At 44.6% G+C, this 24,252-nt stretch overlaps 1 protein-coding gene across 8 annotated transcripts in view; it reads left to right on the top strand.

Moving 5' to 3' along the window:
- The window catches only part of ANKEF1 (ankyrin repeat and EF-hand domain containing 1), a 174,968-nt gene extending 155,143 nt beyond the window's left edge, over positions 1 to 19,825 (top strand). For 5 of the 8 annotated variants that reach the window (XM_033939560.1, XM_033939559.1, XM_033939564.1 and 2 more), the window contains 2 exons: positions 3,223 to 3,348; positions 19,039 to 19,824. In XM_033939560.1, the coding sequence (XP_033795451.1) occupies positions 3,223 to 3,348; positions 19,039 to 19,194 (282 nt within the window). In that variant the 3' untranslated portion in view covers positions 19,195 to 19,824. Of the gene's footprint in view, positions 1 to 3,222; positions 3,349 to 19,038 lie in introns of all 8 variants that reach the window. The other 3 variants (XM_033939561.1, XM_033939562.1, XM_033939563.1) reach the window with 1 other exon arrangement.
- Positions 19,826 to 24,252: the final 4,427 nt, after the last annotated feature.

Below are 24,252 nucleotides of genomic sequence, written 5' to 3'. Positions count from 1 at the left end.
CATCTTTTGTAAACAACAGATCTCAATGCATGCTACTTGACACTACCCTATCAAAGCCAATCAAGTATGGAGTGCCACAAGGAGTACTACTATCCCCTCTTCTGTTTAATCTGTACATTACACCTGTTCTGCACAATTCTAGTTCACATCTTTTGTAAACAACAGATCTCAATGCATGCTACTTGGCACTACCCTATCAAAGCCAATCAAGTATGGGGTGCCACAAGGAGTACTACTATCCCCTCTTCTGTTTAATCTGTACATTACACCTGTTTTGCACAATTCTAGTTCACATCTTTTGTAAACAACAGATCTCAATGCATGCTACTTGACACTACCCTATCAAAGCCAATCAAGTATGGGGTGCCACAAGGAGTACTACTATCCTCTCTTCTGTTTAATCTGTACATTACACCTGTTCTGGAAATAGCCCATAAACACCAAATCAAGATTCATTCCTTCACCAACATCCAGCTATATCTTCCACTAGGAGAGAACCATGACTCAAATTGTGAAACTTCAAAACTGTCTCTCAGAAATCAAACTCTGGATGTCCACAAACAAGCTTCAACTCAACGCCTCTAAAATTGAACTCCTTTGGATCCACAAAAAGCATTGCATTTATAACCTCCTCTCTCTTCCCTGGGAATCATCTACCATAACTGCCAAAGACCAATTACACAGCCTAGCCTTCTTGTCTCTAACTTATCACTTACGAACCACATCTCTCAAGTGGTCTCCTCTTCGTTCTACTATCTCTAACAACTCCGGAAAATAAGAAACTACTTCTCAGAACCTGATTTTGCTTAACTTCTCTATACATTTATCAATCCCTGCACGGACTAGTGCAACACATTATTCAATGGACTGAGAGCAAAAAATCTTAAGCGTCTCCAACGTGTACAAAATGCAGCAATTAGAATTCTAAAGAACCTTTGCATCCATGATTCAGTATCCCAAGCACTAGTGTCAGCCCACTGGCTACCCATAGCCAAACGCTGCATCTTCAAAGGCTTAGTACTTGCGTTCAAATCCTTATACAACATGGCACCCTGTTACATATCAGCCAAACTCCCACCTTACGTCCTGAACAGACCCTTCCGCTCCCAGGAGGAAGCACATCTACATTTACCCCCCTGGTCGAAGTCTCCAACTAGAAAGTGCCAGATGAAGGCCCTACTCTCATTTTTTACCAAAGTACTGGAATCAACTACTTCCAAACATCAAATCCCTGGAAGGGCTTTTGAGTTTTAGAAAAGCAATAGAAATCTACTTCTTCAGCCTATGCAACCATAAAAAAACTAATGTATTTCTCATATATTTTGAACTTGACTCTCTCTGTGCATACTTCATGCATCTGCTAATCCAGGAAAATCAAACTAAATGAATTCCATTATAGTCCTTATTGCCTTGTGTCTTGTTTGTTAAATTATTATATATGTTACCATGTAACTGGTTCTGAGTTCTCTGGGGAGGACGGGATATAAATCAAATCAAATAAATACATACTTACTTTTACCTAAGGTAAGGCAGGGTAGTTTTGAAAACTTATTGAAGCTCTAGTGGCAGTCAGTGCAAAATTATGTGGGCACAATGTCAGTCTCAGAATCCTGTGCTCATCAGTGTCTTGATGTCAGCTCCATCCTTATGTGCTGGAGAAATAGGTGTGCTATTCATTTCCTTTCCCTTCATCCCCCTACCCTCCTACAGCAATAGGTTTTCTTGGGCTCTGTATAGGATAATTGGGAGGTGGGAAGCAGCTCTCCATTTTCCTTAGGGTTGGGGAGCAGTCGAGGGTTGGGGAGCAGTCCCCTGATAATGCCCTTTTGCGCTGTGATATCTCCAACCTACCTCGATCCCAGCAAAGTTGCAACTATTCTAAAATGTAGACTGGATGAACAAGTCCTAGAAGCTGACCTGAGCATCACCTGATCCTTTGGGTCTGTTTTATCAAGGCTTTTCATGAGGTTTGTGCCTATAAAAAGAAACCGTGGATAAAGCAAGCCATATATCTTTTTTTTTACATGATGAATTACAAATGGCCATGTAACTTTTAGGGGCATTTTCAAAACACCAAGATGTCCAAAAAATGGCATAAATTGGCATTTGGACATTTTTCCCACTAAAACATCCAAGTGCTGAGTTTCAAAACTGTCTTTCTGGATGTCTTGTGAGGTGTCCTAGCTGCTGTGCATTCAGAACTAAAGGGGGACTTTGGACAGGCTAAGACTTGGCCGTCTTGCGGTAATAATCTAACCTTTCCCAAGATGTCATGGACGGAACTTAGACATTATGAGCTAGACCTGTTTTAAAAGTGTCTAAGTGCCAAAAAGTTACCCAAACTGACCAGATGACCACTGGAGGGATGAAGTTATGACCCCCTCCCACTCTCCCAGTAGTCACTGATACCCTCTCTCCCACCCACCCCAAAATCTGAATGAAACACTACATACCTGTCTCTAGAACAGCAGGACCTACTATGGGAAATCCTAGTAGAGCATCACAGAGGTGTCTTAAGTAGCCTGGTGAGTGGGCTAGTGAGCCATAGAGAGGAGGAACCAGGCCCATAAGCCACTCTAACCACTACATTTATGGTGGAAAGTGTGAGCCCACCAAAATCCTACTATACTGCCATATAGGTGCCTTCTGCAGCCATAATGGCTACTGGAGTGGTAGACAGATGGATATAGTAGATTTTGGGTGAGTTTTAGAGGGTTACAGTGAGATGTACTTCTGGTACCCTTTATATGACGTTCACAGCAGTACCCCCTAAGGTACCCCTAAGCTTTATTGGAATATGTGTCCAGTCCATTACAATGCTGGCCCTTCCCATATCCAAATGGTTTAGCTATGGGCTATGGACATTGTGAACTTGGATGATTTTTTGGTTGAAAATGATGAATAAATTGGCTATCTTAAAGCTGGAAGTAGGCAATTAAAAAAAAAAAAGTGTACATCTTGCGGTGTTGCTGTTTTTGAAAATGACAGTAATTCTGCCTCCGACTTTGGACATCTTGCAGGAAACATCCAAAGTCGGACTTAGACGTCCTATTGAAAATGCCCCTTCCTATCTCTATGAAATAAATAATTATTCAGAAATGATAGCACATTCCTAATCATTTTTAACTTGCTATTTTTATGATCTGTAGAAAATGATATTGCAAAATAGGAAACAAACAGAAAAACATGTTTATACAACTGTGTTACTTTGTATTGGCACAGCCATCTGCAACTGTGATTAGCCCGGAGCCCATGCCTGAAAAGAAGATAGGGAGCGTGATTCACCAGAACACTTTGATAAACCGAGGAGCCACTAACAAAGTCAACATCACATTTGTTCCAAAAGCGGTAAATATATATATATATTTTTTATAAATCTTTATTCATAAGAACATAAGAAGCGCCATCTCCGGATCAGACCTTCGGTCCGTCAAGTCCGGCATACAAAAATACTATTGGCACTACAAAACAGCACTTATTTCTAACAAATAGTGATATAAATATTTCCCCCTACCCATCCCGGATGTGCGTAAAACTCAATAAAAATGAAAGGCTTGTACTATTGATTGGTGGTTATAAAATTTGCTAATGGGCCCCAAATCTCATTAAAGTATTTACATTAACCATTTAGTTCCGAATTCATACGTCCGTATCGATAGTATAGGCACCTGGATTCTCACCAAAAAGTGTGATTCAGTCTATCGCAATTCTTCCAATTTTTTGTGATCATCTGCACAGCAATCCCAGGCATTACAAGAAGTAATCTATACTTAGCTACAGAAATAGGAGACTTAGGATTTAATATGGTTCCAAAGAGAACATTAGAATGAAAGTTTCCAATATCTTATTAATTGTAACCCATATTGACTTCCAAAAGCCGAGTATTAAAGGGCAACAGTGCAACATATGATCCAGCGTCCCTATATCAAGATGACAATGCCAACATCTATTAAACTTTGAACTATCTAACTTTTGCAAATGAACAAGGGTCCAAAATATTCGATATAACAGAAAAAAAACAAGCCTGTCTCATAGATACTAACGCTGTATATCTCATCCTCCAAGACCAAATCCGTGGCCATTGAGCAGCAGAAATGTTTCGCTTTATCTCAATGATCCAAATATCCCTTAGGCTTGTTTTTGGTTTCTTATTCAAATATTCCGATATTAATTTATACCACTTGGCGACCTGATGTCTTAGCAAATCTGTCTGGAAGCATAGACCCAGCAAGCTATACTGACCATTTAAATTTCGCCACTCAGGGAACCCGTTCTGAATGGCCTGCTTCAACTGCAAAGCACAGTTACTTACCGTAACAGGTGTTATCCAGGGACAGCAGGCAGATATTCTTTACGCATGGGTGACGTCACCGACGGAGCCCTTGGTACGGACCTTTTTAACTAGAAAGTTCTAGTTGGCCGCACCGCGCGTGCGCGAGTGCCTTCCCGCCCGACGGAGGAGTGCGTGGTCCCCAGTTAGGATAAGCCAGCTAAGAAGCCAACCCGGGGAGGTGGGTGGGACGTAAGAATATCTGCCTGCTGTCCCTGGATAACACCTGTTACGGTAAGTAACTGTGCTTTATCCCAGGACAAGCAGGCAGCATATTCTTTACGCATGGGTGACCTCCAAGCTAACAAAGAGGGAGGAGGGATGGTTGGCCATCAGGAAAATAAATTTTTTAACACAGATTGGCCGAAGTGTCCATCCCGTCTGGAGAAGGCATCCAGACAGTAGTGAGTAGTGAACGTGTGAACTGAGGACCAAGTGGCCGCCTTGCAGATTTCCTCGATGGGCGTGGAACGGAGGAAAGCCACAGACGCAGCCATAGCTCGGACTCTGTGGGCCGTGACAGCACCTTCCAGTGAGAGACCGGCCCGAGCATAACAGAACGCAATACAGGCAGCCAGCCAATTGGAAAGCGTCCGTTTGGAGACAGGACGACCTAGACGGTTAGGGTCGAAAGACAAAAAGAGCTGAGGAGATGAGCGGTGAGCCCTGGTACGGTCAAGGTAGTAGGCCAGGGCACGCTTACAATCCAGCGTGTGCAGTGCCTGTTCCCCAGGATGAGAATGGGGTTTAGGGAAAAAGACGGGCAACACAATGGACTGGTTGAGGTGAAAAGCTGAGACCACCTTCGGAAGGAATTTTGGATGGGTACGCAGGACCACCTTGTCATGGTGAAAAACAGTGAATGGTGGATCGGCGACCAGTGCATGCAGTTCGCTAACCCTCCTGGCAGAGGTGATGGCAATTAGGAAAAGCACCTTCCAGGTAAGAAATTTGAGCGAAGTTGTGGCAAGAGGCTCAAACGGAGGTTTCATGAGTGCTGATAAAACCACATTCAGGTCCCAGATGACAGGAGGAGGCTGCAGAGGAGGTTTGACATTGAAGAGACCTCTCATGATCCGGGAAACCAGTGGATGAGCCGTGAGAGGTTTTACGAGGATAGGCTCGTGAAACGCAGTGATGGCACTGAGGTGGACTCTGATGGAGGTAGATTTGAGGCCAGCATTGGACAGTGAGAGCAAATAGTCCAGTACAGATTCCACCGCTAAGGAGGTGGGATCATGGTGATGCCGTAGACACCACGAGGAGAACCTGGTCCACTTCTGATGGTAACATTGGAGGGTGGCCGGTTTCCTGGAGGCGTCCAAAATGAGACGGACAGGCTGAGATAGATTCTCTGGAGAGGTCAGCCCGAGAGAAACCAAGCTGTCAGGTGGAGCGAAGACAGATTGGGATGTAGTAGAGATTGATGCTGCTGTGTAAGTAGAGTAGGAAACACAGGAAGAGGAATGGGCTCCCTGGAGCTGAGTTGGAGCAGGAGGGAGAACCAGTGTTGTCGAGGCCACCGAGGGGCGATGAGAATCATGGTGGCCCTGTCCTTGCGGAGTTTGAACAAGGTCCGCAACATCAGAGGAAGTGGAGGGAAGGCATACAGGAACCGATCTTTCCAATCGAGCAGGAATGCATCTGGGGCCAGACGATGAGGAGAGAAGAGTCTGGAACAGAATTGGGGTAGCTGATGATTGTGAGGTGCTGCAAAGAGGTCCACCTGCGGAGTGCCCCAGCGAGCAAAGATGGAGTGGAGTGTTGGAGGATCCAGCGTCCACTCGTGAGGTTGAAGGATGCGGCTGAGATTGTCGGCCAGGGAGTTCTGTTCGCCCTGGATATAGACAGCCTTGAGGAAGAGATTGCGGGCCGTGGCCCAGGTCCAGATGCGTAGAGCCTCCAAACAAAGGAGGCGGGATCCGGTGCCGCCTTGTTTGTTTATGTAGTACATGGCGACTTGATTGTCCGTGCACAGGAGAAGAACCTGAGGGCAGAGAAGATGCTGGAAAGCCTTGAGGGCGTAGAACATGGCTCTGAGTTCCAGGAAATTGATGTGATGTTGACGCTCCTGTGGGGTCCAAAGACCCTGGGTGCGTAGATCTCCTAGGTGGGCTCCCCACGCATAGGGGGAGGCATCTGTGGTGATGATCATGGAGTGAGGGGGCAGATGAAAGAGCAGACCCCTGGAAAGATTTGAGGAGTTCAACCACCATTGGAGAGATTGCTGAAGAGATGATGTCACAGAGATGGGATGAGAAAGAAGATCCGTAGTCTGTGACCATTGGTTGGCGAGAGTCCATTGAGGTGTTCGGAGATGGAGACGTGCCAGAGGAAGGACATGTACTGTCGATGCCATGTGGCCCAGGAGGACCATCATTTGTCGGGCAGGAATGGTGGGATGCATGAGGACCTGACGACAGAGGTGGAGCAGGGTCTGCTGACGATCGGAGGGAAGGAAAGCCCTCATTAGTGTGGTGTCCAGAACTGCTCCGATGAATTGAAGTCGCTGGGTGGGAAGCAGATGTGACTTGGGGTAGTTGATCTCGAACCCCAGGAGGTGGAGGAGAGAGATGGTGTGATGAGTAGCCTGTAGCATAAGTTGAGACGTAGGTGCTTTCACCAACCAATCGTCCAAGTAGGGGAACACCTGGAGGTTGTGAGACCTGAGGAAGGCCGCTACCACTATAAGGCACTTGGTGAATACCCTGGGAGATGAAGCGAGGCCAAAGGGAAGCACCTTGTACTGATAGTGACGGTGGTGCACCTGGAAACGCAGGTAGCGGCGAGAAGTCGGATTGATGGAGATGTGAGTGTAGGCCTCCTTGAGGTCCAGGGAACATAGCCAGTCGTGTTGAGAAAGAAGAGGGTAGAGCGTGGCAAGGGAGAGCATTCTGAACTTCTCCTTGACGAGATGCTTGTTGAGGTCCCTGAGATCGAGAATGGGACGGAGGTCTCCCGTCTTTTTGGGTACCAGGAAGTAGCGGGAGTAGAATCCCTGACCCCTTTGTTCTGGAGGTACTTCTTCGATGGCATTGAGAAGAAGGAGGGATTGAACCTCCCTCAGGAGGAGGGGGATTTGAGATGAGTGAGAAGCAGACTCTACGGGAGGGTTGTCCGGTGGAAGAGTCTGGAAATTGAGAGAGTAGCCGTGGTGGATGATGTTGAGGACCCACTGGTCCGATGTGATGACCTCCCAACGGCTGAAGAATATGAGGAGACGACCCCCGATTGGTTGTGGAAGAGGTAGCGAAGGTGGAAGACTGGCTATGCCCTGGAGAGAAGAGTCAAAAGGGCTGAGACGGTTTAGCAGGAGGAAGAGGCTTGTTGGGTTGAGTGGATTGAGAACGAGCCTGTGCCTGGTGATGTTGCTGCCGTGGCCGCCGAGGATGTTGGGAAGGCGGATTGAGTGGCCTGGCTGAGAATCTGCGCTGGTATGAGGATTGAGGCCTGTAAGGTCGTGCAGGCGGAGCCTTCTTTTTTGGTTTAATCAGGGTGTCCCACCTGGTTTCATGCGCAGAGAGTTTCTGGGTGGTGGAATCCAGGGACTCTCCAAACAGTTCATCCCCAAGACAGGGGGCGTTGGCCAGACGATCCTGGTGGTTAATGTCCAAGTCTGAGACTCTCAGCCAGGCCAGGCGGCGCATGGCTACAGCCATGGCAGAGGCACGGGAGGTAAGCTCGAAGGAATCATATATCGAGCGGACCATAAACTTTCTCAATTGAAGGAGACCAGAGATCTGTTGTTGAAAGAGTGGAATCTTCCTTTCTGGGAGATACTTTTGGAGGGCGGACAGCTGCTGAACCAAGTGTTTCATGTAGAATGAAAAATGGAAGGAATAGTTGTTCGCCCTGTTGGCCAGCATGGCATTCTGATAGAGCCTCTTGCCAAACTTGTCCATGGTTTTACCCTCTCTGCCAGGAGGGGTGGAGGCATAGACACTGGAGCCCTGAGTCTTCTTTAAGGTGGATTCAACCAGGAGAGACTCATGGGGGAGTTGTGACTTATCGAACCCTGGAATTGGGATAACCCTATAGAGGTTATCTAACTTGCGGGGGGCCCCAGGTACTGTAAGGGGGTTCTCCCAATTTTTATAGAAGGTTTCCCGTAGGATGTCGTGCAAGGGTAGTTTAAGAAACTCCTTGGGAGGTTGCTCAAAATCCAGAGCCTCTAGAAAGGCTTGGGATTTCTTGGAGTCTGACTCCAGAGGGAGAGATAGGGCTGCAGACATCTCCCTGAGAAACTTTGAGAAGGAGGATTGCTCGGGTTTGGAGGTGGTGTCAGGAGCTGAGGGATCCTCATCGGAGGAGGAGAGGTCCTCCTCGGTACCGGGAGGGGACTCTTCCCACAAGTCTGGGTCCCGGACCTCTGGGTGTGCATGCCGCGACACCGGGGTGGAAGGTTCGGTATGGTGAGTTTTGGACAAAGATTTCCCAGAGCGTACCGAAACGGTACCGGGAGAAGAGGACCGGCGTCGGTCCCGGTCCCGGGAAGAATGGTGCCCCGCCCAGTCCCGAGGAGGATCCGCAGTGGCATGGGAGTGAACCACAGGATGGGCCTGAAGTTGCTGGGCCGAAAGAATCGGCATGGAGGTATTAATGGGTACCGATGGGGTGGATACCGGTGGCTCGGTACGGGGCTCGGGCCGGTCTGATACCGAAAGGAGCGGTGCCAGGATAGTAGGCAACAGGTGCTCGAGCTGATGTTTCAGCTGGTCTTGCAGTTGAACCTGGAGGATGGCCGCAATTCGGTCATCCAGGGGAGGCACCGGAACCGCTTTCTTTTGCTTCGGTTCCTTAGGTGCCGCTCCACGCCCCGGCGATGAGGAGGCCGATGACGAGGCACTCACCGAAATCGGGGCGGAGCGCTTTCGGGGTCGGCGTGAGGCCGGCAGGGTCGGTGTCGCCACTGTGGCTGGTGGGCGCTCGAGGGAAGAGGGAGGCTTCTTAGCCGGCTTACCTTGCGCCAGCGGCGCCGATGCGGGGTCAGGCGTCGTCGAAGTAGACGGTGCCGATTTTGATGGTACCGCTGTCGATGCCGAGGAGTCCATCGTCGACCCGGTGCCGAATAAAAGATTTTGTTGGATTTGCCGGTTTTTAAGCGTCCGCTTTTTAAGAGTAGCACAGCGGGTGCAGGAGTCCGCCCGATGCTCCGGACCCAAACACTGCAAACACCAATTGTGTGGGTCAGTGAGGGAGATCGGGCGGGCACACCGCTGGCACTTCTTAAAACCGGCCTGCGGGGGCATGAAGGGGAAAACAGCCTCCGCAAAATCGAACCCCGAGGCCTGGATAATGGCAACAGGCCCCGCCGGGGCAAAAACGAAAAAAGGGTAGAAAAAATCAAAGTTGTTTTTTTTTTTTTTTTTTTGTAAATCAAGAGAAAGAAACCCGAAGGTAAAAATAAAGAAAATAAAAAAAAATTCGCGAGCGGGAAGGCAAAAAGTGAGTTCAACGGCCGTTGAAAAAACACACGCGTCTTCTTCGCTCCGCGGAAACGAAGAAACTGGGGACCACGCACTCCTCCGTCGGGCGGGAAGGCACTCGCGCACGCGCGGTGCGGCCAACTAGAACTTTCTAGTTAAAAAGGTCCGTACCAAGGGCTCCGTCGGTGACGTCACCCATGCGTAAAGAATATGCTGCCTGCTTGTCCTGGGATAATCATTTATATGCCTGAGACTTTGTAATATCGAATGTTTGTTGCAGTCATGAAAAATCAAGCATAAGAACATAAGCAATGCCTCCACTGGGTCAGACCCGAGGTCCATCGTGCCCAGCAGTCCGCTCACGCGGCGGCCCAACAGGTCCAGGACCTGCGCAGTAGCTCCCTATCTATACCCCTCTATCCCTTTTTCTAGCAGGAAATTGTCCAATCCTTTCTTGAACTCCAGTACCGTACTCTGTCCTATTACGTCCTCTGGAAGTATATTCCAGGTGTCCACCACACGCTGGGTAAAGAAAAACTTCCTAGCATTTGTTTTGAATCTGTCTCCTTCCAATTTTTCCGAATGCCCTCTTGTTCTTATATGTTTTGAAAGTTTGAAGAATCTGTCCCTCTCTACTTTCTCTATGCCCTTCATGATCTTGTAGGTCTCTATCATGTCTCCTCTGAGTCTCCGCTTTTCCAGGGAGAAGAGCCCCAGCCTCTCCAATCTTTCAGTGTATGAAAGGTTTTCCATGCCCTTAATCATTCGTGTCGCTCTCCTCTCAAGTGTTGCCATATCCTTCTTAAGATACGGTGACCAATACTGAACACAGTACTCCAGGTGCGGGCGCACCATTGCCCGATACAACGGCAGGATGACTTCTTTTGTTCTGGTCGTAATACCCTTCTTAATAATACCCAACATTCTGTTTGCCTGCTGCACATTGTGCTGTTGACTTCATTGTTGTATCCACCAGTACACCCAAATCTCTTTCAAGGTTACTTCCCTCTAATACTAATCCCCCCATTTGGTAGCTGAACATCGGGTTCTTTCTCCCTATATGCATGACCTTACATTTCCCTACATTGAAGTTCATCTGCCATTTATTCGCCCACTCCTCCAGTTTGTTTAGGTCCCTTTGTAAGTCCTCACACTCTTCCGTAGTTCTAACCCTTCTACAGAGTTTAGTGTCATCCGCAAATTTTATAACTTCACATTTCGTCCCCATTTCCAGGTCATTAATAAATACATTAAACAGCAGCGGTCCCAGTACAGACCCCTGCGGAACTCCGCTCGTGACCTTCCTCCAGCCCCCAAGCAGTTTCCCATTTGATAATACATCATCCAAAGTAGGTATGCCTGCCTGCAGCCAATGCTTCCAGAGGATCTTAGACTCGTCAATTTGAATCTTGGAGTTCAACTACAAGGACTGACACATGGATTGTTGCACTGGTACAGGTGTTAGATCGTTAATGAATTTTAAAATTTTCCATGTATCAAAAAGAATACAATTATCCTTATAAATCTTTGGCAGTTTAATACTCAATATATGGCACAATCTTAAAGGGGACATGAGTTGATGTTCTAAAATCAGCCAGTCCGGGAGATGTTCCAAGTCTTCAGGAAGGTTCTAATACATACCCTGCCACATTATGAAAGCTTGATAGTATCTATAAAAATTTGGAAAATTTACCCCACCCGCCACAATTGGTTTTTACTAGGGAAATTCTACTAGGGCAATTCTAGCAGTTTTACCCAGCCAAATAAAGTTAGTGAGAATTCTATTCAATTTTTTATAAAAGGACCCTTGAAAATAAACCGGCAACATACTCATTTGGTAGCAGACTACAGGCAAAATCATCATTTTAACAGTTTGGACTCTCCCCCACCAAGAAAGATGTAGTGGGGTCCAATGCTCACACATTTCTTTGACTTTCAGCAATAAAGATTTTTCATTTACTGTCATTGTGTCCTCCAGTGTTTTCCAAATCATAATACAGTGGTACCTTGGTTTACGAGCATAATTCGTTTCAGAAGCATGCTTATAAACCAAAATACTCGTATATCAAAGCGAGTTTCCCCATAGGAAATACTGAAAACTCGCTTTGATACGTTCCCACCCCCCGAGGCCAACAGAGCTGCTCTATCCCCCCCCCCCACGAGAACCGGCATTGCTCCCCCCGAAGACACCCCCCCCCCCGTGATCCGGCACCCTCCCCCGCGATCTGGCACCCCCCTGCCGCGACCTGAAGTTCCCCAGACCCACCTGAACCCGCTTCTTACTTTCATCTGGCCTCAGCACCGGCACCGGCATGTCCTGTGTGCTGGTGCCCGAAGATCGGCCTCCTCTTCTGTGCTGGGCTTTGAGCATCTGCGCATGCTCAAGGCCTGCGAGTTCACACTCTCTCCGAGATTCTCGGAGATCTCGGAGAGAACGTGAACTCGCAGGCCTTGAGCATGCGCAGATGCTCAAGACTCAGCACAGAAGAGGAGGCTGATCTTCGGGCACCGGCACAACGCAGAGGACATGCCGGTACCGGTGCCAAGACCAGATGAAAGTAAAAAGCGGGTCGGGTGGTTCTGGGGGACTTCAGGTCGCGGCAGGGGGGTGCCGGATCACGGGGGGGAGGGTGCTGGATCGCGGGGGGGGAGGATGCCGGATCTTGGGGGGGGGCGCTCGTAAATCGAGGCATGCTTGGTTTCTGAGGCGCCGATTTTGCGAATGTTTTGCTCGTCTTGCAAAACACTCGCAAACTGGTGCACTCATAAACTGAGGTACCATTGTACCTAAATATTTTATATCCTCTTCCTTCCAAAGGAAGGGGAAAGGATCCAAATAATCCTTTTGCACAATGCACATTTAATGGAAGAACCTCCGATTTACTCCAATTTATTTTGTATCCAGAAAATTTGCCAAATCAGTCAATCAATTCCAGTAAATGCAGAATGGTAGATTCAGGATTCTTCAAATGAAGCAAGATATCATCTGTATAAGCAGAGATCTTATATTCCCGACCTGCATAAGTAATCCCCTGTATCTCCTTTGTCTGCTGTATAGCCAACAAGGGTTCCAGAACAATATCAAAAAGCAATGGAGATAGGGACATCCTTGTTTAACAAATCTTCACAGACAAATACGTTCAGAAAATGTATTATTAATATATTATCTGGCAGAAGGGGAACTATACAAGGTTTGAATCATTTGTATAAATCCGGATCCTATACCAAACCAAAAGCGGTAAATATATTTCAAGATGCATAGTGTTTTAGTTTAGTGCATGTATTCTGTCTTTAATACAGCAAATACAATGTACACCACATTAGAATTATATTTGACCACCGTAAAAGTGTTCAGATCTCTACAGAGAATCCTTTGACGCCACTAGAATATTTTGAAAGAATTAAAAAATGCAAAGTATCCACTATCCTGAGCACAGAAAAATACACCCAGATTAATATGTTTGCAACATAAGAGGTAAAAAGTAATGCGGTCATGTAGTTTTGCCCTTTAGGTCAGGGGTGTCAAAGTCCCTCCTCGAGAGCCGCAATCCAGTCGTGTTTTCAGGATTTCCCCAATGAATATGCATGAGATCTATTTGCATGCACTGCTTTCATTGTATGCCAATAGATCTCATGCATATTCATTGGGGAAATCCTGAAAACACGACTGGATTACGGCCTTTGACACCCCTGCTTTAGGTAGATTTTCTTCTGTCATGAAGTGTCAGTGGACCATATTTATTGATATTTATGTTAAAGAATAGAGTTGAAAGTAAAAGTAAGTAGTTCAAAATTGAATGAGCACATTGCATTAGAAGAGCAGGCAAAGACGATTCAAGAAATTCAATCTAAATTAAACAATTTGAACAGAAACTTTTGGGTCAGTATTTAAATTCTGCTGTCAACGGTGTTTAAATACAGTAATGGATATTCACAGTTTTGTTATCTGGATAGAGAGCAACTCTGAATATCCAGGTAGAGTGGGCAGCATTGACAACATTCAGATTGCCATCTGGATACCTGTCTCAAAAACATTAGAAGAGTAGTTTTTTTTTAGTCCTAACTTTATTTGGATAGTTTGCCTTTGCTTATGCTCCACCCCCATATGACCTTGTCACTATCAGTCATATTATTAAGACAATATTGTTTCACATTTTTTAACGTATATATACTTATCTTCAGGTCTTCAGAAATGTTAGTATTAGCCAAGTGTTTTCAATGGCTAAAATATTCCTTTTGCACTGGCTTCGTCATCAGACCTGTTTAAATATATTTAAAAAAACAACAATTATAAAGTGCTATGTGCTTTGTGCTCATTTAATTTATATTTATAAGTTAAACTTATCTTTAAAGTTGCTCATATCGGGAAGGGACCTGTTGCTTCAACATATTTTGCCGATAGGCTGTATCAAGAAGAGTCCCCTGCAACATAAATCCATATCTTAAAATATAGAATTCATTACCTTATGAGTTTTGTTAATAATGTAAAAGAGGTAAAAAACAAAATTATGATTTATAAAATGGAAAGTTACCCCTTTATAGCTTATTGCACTTTCCCGAATATTCATTGGGAAAACCCTAAAAACCCGACTGGATTGCAGCTCTCGAGAACCGACATTTGAGACCTCTGATTTAGAGAATCCTTTCTTGACTGACTTCATTTTATTAAACCATAAACCTAGGGGAAGCATCTGAATTGTCTACTCTACTCTGCTCCCAAACTTTTCTTCCTATTCTATCAATGATTGTCACTCCTTTTATTTTTACTCTGTTTCTTTTCTTTCTGCATTCATTTATATTTAATTTTAAATTCTTTCTAAATTTTTATATTGTAAACCGCTCAATAAGAACCTCTCATGAACAGCATATCAAATATTAAAAAACTTGAAACTACTTAACATTGGGACTCACATCTCAGCCATTCCAACACCAACCTTCCATATCTCATCCGTACCAAATAACGCCTCCTACAAAACTTTCATTGATGGCATAAAATTGACCGTAGCTTTATTTAATCTTCCATTTAACTTTAATATCACATAAATGAACAACTTACAATTCACAAAAGCCTTAACTTTATTTAATTTGACTCTGTGGAACTAATCGGTGCCGAAACTAACTCCACAATTAACATCATATTTTGTTATGGCCTCTTGTGACTTACGGACTCATCAAGCCACCATAACTTGTAGTGGTGCTGCCTATGAGTCTACATTTTCAATTAATTACATAGAAGCATAGAAACATGATGGCAGATAAAGGCCAAATGACCCATCTAGTCTGCCCATCTGCAATAACCATTATCTCTTCCGCTCTCTACGAGATCCCACGTGCCCAGTTCTTGACCTAGCCGGTCACTTTGGAGCTCATCCTGAGGGCATTCAGGTTATTTTTTAGACGTCTGTGTGGAACACTGTCAAGGACTTTACTAAAATCTAAATACACCACATTTAGCAGACTCCCTCTACCCAATTCTCTGGTCACCCAGTTAAAGAAATTGATCAGATTTGTCTGACAAGACTATGTTGTCTCTGGTCCTATAATCAACTGGATTTCAGAAACTTCACCATTCTCTGTTTTAAAAGCATTTCCACTCATTTGCTTACCACAGAAGTCAGGCTTATCGGCCTGTAATTCCCTACTTTTTCCTTACTTCCACCTTTGTGTAGAGCACATGTGTCAAACACAAGGCCTGCAGGCCAAATCTGGCTCGCCTGGCCTTTTTATGTGGCCCGCGGCAATGCTCCCAACCTTCCCCTTCTCACAGCCCAGCGTGTCCTCCCTCCCGTGCCGGTCCGATGTTGCCATTACGCTGGAAAGTCTACCGGCTTCGGCAGCAATTCAGCAGTGTTGTCAGTGGATCCCCCTCCTGCCTTCTGTCTGCCGCAGTCCATCCGGGCGGAAACAGGAAGTTGCGCATTATTGGAGACAGACTGCGGCAGGCGAAAATCGGGAGGGAGAACCACGTACAACACTGCTGAATCGATGAGGACGGCAGACTCCTCGGCTTGGCAGCGACATCAGACCAGCGCCGGAGGGAAAGATACGCCGGGCTGTGAGGAGAGAGGGATCAGTGCTGGAAGGAAAGGTAAGATGGACTGTGAGGAGAAAGGGACTGACGCTGGAGGGAAAGGCATGCTGGGCTATGAAGAGAGCGAGATGAAGGGAGAGAGGTTGGACCTGGGGTAGTGTGGAGAAAGAGGGAAAAAAGATACTTGAAGGGAGAACTGTAGGGAAGAGAAAGGGGAAATGGTGGACCTGGGGGGAGGGAGGGAGGCAGGCAGACAAGGGGAGAGATGGGATGGGGGGCAGTTGGGAAGAAAAAGGGAAAGAAGTTGGATCTGGAGATGGAAAATTGATAGGTAGCTGAAAATTTAAAAAGCAGAAGGATGAGAAAGAAGGTGAGATTTGAGTAGACAGAGGCAGAAAAGAAAAAAGGAAAAAAGTTGAAAGGGAAAAATCAATATGTTTGAGTCAGGGACTGGAGCAAGAGACAAGAGGGAAAAAAAATGGACAGCAGACACTGGAAAGAGAATTAGAAGATAGACAAAATCAGAAAGAGAAATTGGGACTAAAAGCAAAATGACCAGACAACAAAAGGTAGAAAAAAAGCATGAACTAGGACCTAAAAGAGAGGAAAAGTATTTTTTATTTATTTTGTAGCCGGCATGGGGTTAGAGAGATTGTATCCCTATACTTCTACTAAGACTAACCCCTTCCTTTGCTGGCGCACAGCATGGGTTTTGGCAGCAGCAATTGATCCACCTCTCACATAAGTCTTGTGAGAGTTGGAGCAGCTGGCGGCAACGGCGCTGGAGCCCACCCTGTGCATCAGCAAAGGTGAGGATAAGTATCTTAACAAAAAAAATTTAGCCCGCAACTTAGCCTCTGTTTTAGATTTCGGCCCTTTATGTGATTTGAGTTTGACAACCCTGGTGTAGAGGAACCTCATCCACCCTTCTCCAGTCCTCCGGTACCACTCCCGACTTTAGAGAAGCATTGAAAAGGTCAGTCAGTGGAGCCACCAGAACTTCCCCATTGCTTTTTCTACTTTTAATATAGCTAGCTCTTCACGAACACAGCCCTCTGAAAATCGATCAGGATCCACCACTCTTCCATCCATATTCACATTTGTCTACTGTGGTCCTGATCCCGGCACTCCAGCCATGAACACAGAACAGAAATAATTGTTAAGCAATTTAGCCTTTTCTTTATCAGTGTCTACATATTCCTTCCCCTTCACTTTTGAGTCTCACAATGCCATTTTTGCACTTCTTGCTATCACTGATATATCTAAAAAAATGTTTTGTCTCTCTGTTTTACCGTGTCAGCTATGTTTTTTCTTCCATTTTTATCTTTCCTTTCTTGACTACTCGACCAACCTCTCTTAACTTTTCCAGATATTTTTACCTGTCTTCCTCTTTCTGCGATCTTTTGTAGTTTATGAAAGCTAACCTCTTATTCCTTACCTTCTCAGCTACTACTTTTGAGAACCAAAGCGACCTTCTTTTCCTCTTACTTTTACTTATTTGCCTCACAAAAAGGTTTGTCGCCCTTACAATAACACCTTTCAGTTTTGCCCACTACATTTCTACTCCTTCCAGACATTCCCAACCAGACAATTCCTTGACGTAATCCTCCATCTGTACAAAGTTAGTTTTTTTAAAGTCTAGAACCTTTACTTTTAAATGTGAGCCCTATCTATACCTGTCTTAATATTAAACTGTACCATGCAGTGATCACTGGATGCCAGATGATCACCCACTATAACATCAGAAACACTTTCCTCGTTCATAAGCACTATGTCTCGTATGACACCCCCCCAATCCCACGTGAGTTCCATTATGAACTGCTGGAACAGTTCTCCTAGTAGGGAATCCAGGATCTCCCTACTTCTAGAAGACCCTGTAGTAGGAATACCCCAATCATCAGCTGGTACGTTAAAATCACCTATTATTAAAACTTCCCTTTTTTAGATACAATATATTCTGAATGTCTACTATTAAATCTTTGTCCATTTCCTCCGTCTGTGAAGGAAGCCTGTATTTCATACCAATGTAAATATATTTACCAACACCTCTTTCCAAATTGATCCAGTGCCTCTTCCTTGCCCTGCAGATCCTGCATTTGTATGGCTTTAATATGATCACAAAGGAAGGGTGTTGTGTCTTTGACAGAAATTAAATACGATTGTTTAATATGATCTTTAACATGTAACGCTACTCCCCCTTTTTTTCTTCCTACCCTGTCTTTCTTGAACAAATTATAGCCCAGTATAAGTAAATCCCAGTAATGGTTCTCCATGAATCATGTCTCCTTGATCGCTACCATATTCAACTCATCTTCTTTCATCACAGCTTCTAGATCCAGAATCTTGTTTCTCATAATTCGAGCATTAGTATATACTGCTTTCCATACATTGCCCTCTTTCCCATCCATACAGAGGTATTTAGTGATCTACTTACCTGAGGTATTATACTCACCCAGGGGCTTTGATCACCCTGCCCCATCACTTCTAGTTTAAAGCCCTCTTCAGTAGATTAGCCAGCCTGCTGCTGAAGACACTTCTTCCCTTCTTTGATAGATGTATACCACCCCTGCTCAGTAGCCCTTGGAAAATCATCCCATGGTCTAGGAAGCCAAAACACTCTTGACAACACCATCCACCTAGACCTTGTTGTAATTTCAAACTGTCTCAGCTATAACACTCTTCCTAGGCCCCACCAAGAGAGCTACGACTGCCCATCCCCTGCCCTGAAGCTCACCCAAACGAGCGCTGTACACCCTCTGTTAAATTCCAAGCAACCCCCATGAACTCCTACCCTACCCCAACTTCCTGCAAGGGAGGGAGGGTGGGAAATTCTGCTTCCAACCTCAACCTCCCTCTTCTTCCTGTCATATCACACTACTTTGTTTCCTGCCCAAACTGATCCCTTGTTGCTACCCTTTTCTAAACTCCTCCCTTCACCTTCCATCCAATCCAGTGCTACCTAACCCCTATCAATCAGCAGCCCTCATAAGTTTTCCCTCCCTTCCTCCTATCTCACCCAGCTTCCCCCTTGGCCACCCACCTGAATCTAACCCCCGTCAAATTCCTTCTTTTCAGGTTTCACCTCGTCCAATGTTGCTACCCAGTTGATGCTGGGTGGCCCCCTTACACACGAACCTGCATTCTTATCTAAGAAGGCACAAGGGTCTACAGTTTCTCTAAGATGATTTCTGCAGAATTTGTACTGGCATTTTTTTTAACAATCCTAATGAGTCTTTGTTTGTCTCTTTAAGATTGCCATCCCTCAACTTACAACAGAAGAGCTAATACGACAAAGAGAGATACGCCGAGCACGCTTCAGTTATGAGGTGGACTTTGAGGATTTCCAGATGCCATTTAACAAGAACATAATAGAGAGGGCTCGTCTGTTAAGTGAAAATCCAAAGTAGCAAATATGTTTTTCCTTAATGTGGCGTAACCAAGCAGCTGAAAAGAATTTAAGTTCGGAGCACAGGTTATAGAAAAGGCATTCATTACAACAGAATCATGTGGCAACTTTTGTAACATTTCTTGATTCTGTTAAATTAAGTAAAGCATACAATTTCAAGACGTGAATATAGTTATAAAAAAACCATATATCACGCTCATTACAGATTTGTATGCAGTCATACTTGAGCTGTATCCTACAATTTTATCAAACCATATTATGATGGGTATTTGATTTAAAGTTTGATTGTTCAGCAGTACAGCTATATAACTCAACTCTAAAACACTGCCAAAAGAGAAGCATCCCATAAAACAATCTAGTGGTCAAAAGTTTGGCTCTAACATTAAGTATCATGCCAGCATTGGCATGTCCTTTACTGATTTTATTTGTTATGAAAATAAATTTTAGCTTGGTGTTGGTAGAGTGCTGCTTCCTCTGTGTCTGGCTGATGCGTCATGAGATTGGGATTCATGACTGGTTTTAGCGATTCAAAGGAAACATTCAGACAATAAAGAGCAGGAGAATATTGGCAAATCATGAACATCAGGAGCTTGATATTGAAAGTGATTTAACTAGCCAAAAATGGTTCCTAGCTTGTTTGGGGCTAACCAGTCATATTCAGCAGCACTTAACTGGTTAATGCCGCTGAAAATGTCCAATAACACCCAACTTAAACCTGGCTATTTTGGGGGTGTTCGAAGGGGGCAGTCAGCACTTAAGTGGATATGGGCCCCTTTTTCAAAGCCGTGGTATCAATTTCCCCAAAGCAAATGCATCGAAGCCCATTCAATTCCTATGGGCTTTCGTACATTTGCCACGGGAAAATCGCTACCATGGCTTTGTAAAAGGAGCCCTATGTTTTTCCTGTCTCCATATACCTGGAAATTCAATGCTGGAGCCTGGACATTGAATTTCCGAGGTTAATGCTGGCTGCGGTCTGAAAAACGCTGATCACCGTAGGCAGACTATCAGGCCCCAGGTGTATTTAACAATATAAACACATTCACTTATATACAAATTAATGCAGTAGAACCAGAAGTCACAGGACACAGGATTTGAGGTGGAAGGAGATGTACATAGATGGATCAGAAACTGGTTGGCGGGTAGGAAACAGAGGGTAGGAGTGAAGGGCCACTACTCGGACTGGAGGAGGGTCACGAGTGGTGTTCCGCAGGGCTCGGTGCTCGGGCCGCTGCTATTTAATATATTCATAAATGATCTAGAAACAGGGATAAAGTGTGAGATAATAAAATTTGCGGACGACACCAAACTATTTAGTGGAGCTCGGACTAAAGAGGACTGCGAAGAATTGCAAAGGGACTTGAACAAACTAGGGAAATGGGCGACGAGATGGCAAATGAAGTTCAACGTTGAGAAATGTAAAATATTTCATGTGGGAAGCAGAAACCCAAGGTACAACTATACGATGGGAGGGATGTTACTAAATGAGAGTACCCAAGAAAGGGACTTGTGGGTAATGGTGGACATGACAATGAAGCCGACGGCACAGTGCGCAGCGGCCGCTAAGAAGGCAAACAGAATGCTAGGCATAATCAAGAAGGGTATTACAACCATAACGAAAGAAGTTATCCTGCCGTTGTATCGGGCGATGGTGCATCTGCATCTGGAGTACTGCGTCCAATACTGGTCACCATACCTTAAGAGGGATATGGCGTTGCTCGAGAGGGTTCAGAGGAGAGCGACACATCTGATAAAAGAGATGGAAAATCTTTCATAGGCTGAGAGATTGGAGAAACTGGGTCTCTTTTCACTGGAGAAGAGGAGACTTAGAGGGGATACGATAGAAACTTACAAGATCATGAAGGACATAGAGAGAGTAGAGAGGGACAGATTCTTCAAACTTTCAAAAAATAAAAGAACAAGAGGGCATTCGGAAAAGTTGAAAGGGGACAGATTCAAAACGAATGCTAGGAAGTTCTTCTTTACCCAAAGTGTGGTGGACACCTGGAATGCGCTTCCAGAGGACGTAATAGGGCAGAGTACAGTACTGGAGTTTAAGAAAGGATTGGACAATTTCCTGCTGGAAAAGGGGATAGAGGGGTATAGAAAGAGGATTACTGCACAAGTCCTGGACCTGTTGGGCCACCACGTGAGTGGACTGCTGGGCACGATGGACCTCAGGTCTGACCCAGCGGAGGCATTGCTTATGTTCTTATGTTAATTTACCAGTTAACATAGAGGACCTTTTTCTAGGTGGTGCTAAGAAATGTGCTGATCATTTAGCATGGCAAAAATGTCAGCACAGTTGCTGATTAGCGTATCCATGCCTATTCCCTGCCCATGACCCCCTCCCCCCCACACACAAAAAAATACTGCACAATTAGCTCACATAGAAGACAAAACTAATGTGGAGTGCTTTAGTGCGTCTTGCGTTAAGCCATTTTTGCTGCATAGATATACATTAGTATCTAATGCAGGTTAGAATATGGGCACCATAGTAACAATTCAAAATCCAAAACAAGCCTCATGAAACAGTGGTTCCCAACCTTGTCCTGGAGGACCACCAAGCATCTGGGTTTTCGGGATAGCTCTAATGAATATGCATGGAGCAGATTTGCATGCCTGTCACCTCCATTATATGGAAATCTCTCTCATGCATATTCATTAGGGCTATCCTAAAAACCCTACTGGCTGGTGGTCTATTCCTTTGGCGCCTCAGTTGCAAAATAGAGACGCCAACACGATAAATATTGTCCCTTGAAGAAGGTGACGCTGTCATCGAAACTGGGTCCTAGTTGGGATTTTGTCTTTTATATTTTTAATGACTCTTTTCTAATTAAAGACTTGTGTTCCCTCACTGGTTGTGACGTCTCCAGTGCCTCTTCTTGCTATCCATCTCATAGTAGTTTGAGGCTTTGCATCTTCTTTTCTGTTCTCTAAACCTGTTTTAAAAATGTCTGTGTGCCAAAAGTTACCCAAACTGACAAGATAATCACCGGAGGGATTAAGTTATGACCCCCCCCCCCCCCACACACACACAAACACACACTTGCCCTAGTGGTCACTGACTCCCTCCCACCTCTCCAAGATCTGAATGAAACAGTACATACCTGTCTTTAGAATAGCAGCACCTAATATGTAAAATCTTAACAGAGTATCACACATGTGTCTTAAGTAGCCTGGTGAGTGGACTAGTGAGCCAGGGGAATACTGGCAAATCATGAACAATAGAGAGGAGACCCAGGCCCATAAGCCACTCTAACCACTATATTTATATTGGAAAGCATGAACCCACTCAAATCCTACTATATTGCCATATATATGCCAGCTGCAGCCATAAGAATTATTGGGGTGGTAGACAGTTGGGTATATTAAGTTTTGGGAGAGTTTTGGAGGGCTTACCATATATTAAAAGAGGGTTATGGTGAGATGTACTTCTGGCACCCTTTATGTGATATTCACAGCAATACCCTCTAAGGTGCCCCACTGCTCTATTGGCATGTCTATGTGACCAGTCTACTGTATTACAATGCAGGCCCCTCCCACATCCAAATGGTCTGTCTTTGGATGTTTTGAACTTGGAAAGTTTTGTGGTTGAAAATGGCGAACAAATGTGGCCTTCCTAAGGTTGGATGTCCTGGTGGCCAAGACATCTACACGATTGTTGTAAAAAAACAAACCATTGAATAGCGATGTTGCCGGTTTCGAGAATGACTGTTTCTCCGCTTCTGACTTTGGACATCTTGCAGAAAACGCCCAAAGTTGGACTTAGACGTCCTATCGAAAATGCCCCTCCACCGTACTTATTTTCAAAGCATATGGACGTCTGAAAAGGCTGAAATGGATGTCCATGTGCTTGAAACATCTAAGTATCAATTTTACAAAGGCAGAAAAGGGATGTCCAGCACTGCAGGATGTCCAAGTAGCAAGGGAGCATGTTATGGGCATGCCTTGGGTGGTACTACGAAAGGCCTGAAATCTGGATGTCCATCAACAGTTACTAAAAGGGAAGAAATGCCCACATTTGGAAAGGACTTTCTTATTTAGATCTGTTTCAGGTATGTCCAGGATACAAAAAAGGTTCACTGATTGAGCAGCTGTCCACTGGAGGGATTAAAGCATGACACCTTCTTAATCCCCCAGTGGATACTGCTCCCTCCCTCTCCCCTGAAAGTGAAATTGAAACATGCACTATGACAGCTTCATGTTTTATGGGCATTCTTAACAAGACAGGATGTATGCGGCAAGCCTGAAGAGAAGTCTAATGGTTAGTGCAGTGAACTGTAAACCAAGGAACCCAGATTCAAATCTAACTTCAGCAGTTGTTTTCAATTATTTCTGTAATTGTGAACCCTCCAGAATACCTAAATATATGAACCACCTGCAAGCTTAAAGGCTATAGACATGGTGTACATTCAATGTAATGTAATTTTGAAAGTTTTTTGTAATATCGCTGTCTGTAGACAGTCTCTTTCAATTGGAGATCCAACATAAAGAGCACAAACAATTGATAAAAGAAAAATGTAAAGCATTTTACTCATCCAAAATTGACACATCCAATACTAACTTGAAAGGAATCAACACAAAAGAATTGTTCAACTTGGTTACGAATTTATTTGACACCACACGCCACACTCAATCCATGCATAATATTAAGTTACTTTCAGCAAATGATCTAGCACAGCATTTTGATTCAAAAACTATAAACCTAAGAAATAACTGTTCAACAAATGATATATGTGCACAACAAATAGCCAACATACAAAGAAATGAAATGCCAGCGGATATGATTTGGAATTCCTTCCAAGATTTAGAATGGAATAATTACATCAAACTATATAACAAGTACACTAAATCATACTGCATTCTGGATTCCTGTCCCCCTGATATCATGAAAGCAGCTCCATTAGACTTTAAACTAACTTTGTGGAATTATCTGACCGATAATTTAAAAAATGGAAAATTCCTAGCTAATAACGGTCACATTATAATAACCCCAATTCCAACAAATCGTAAACAATCCTTAGCATCAGTAATCAACTATAGACCAGTGGCATCC

This window comes from Geotrypetes seraphini, chromosome 3, assembly GCF_902459505.1.
Source record: "Geotrypetes seraphini chromosome 3, aGeoSer1.1, whole genome shotgun sequence".
Taxonomy (NCBI): Eukaryota; Metazoa; Chordata; class Amphibia; order Gymnophiona; family Dermophiidae; genus Geotrypetes; species Geotrypetes seraphini.
This window is presented reverse-complemented; position numbering and strand designations above follow the sequence as displayed.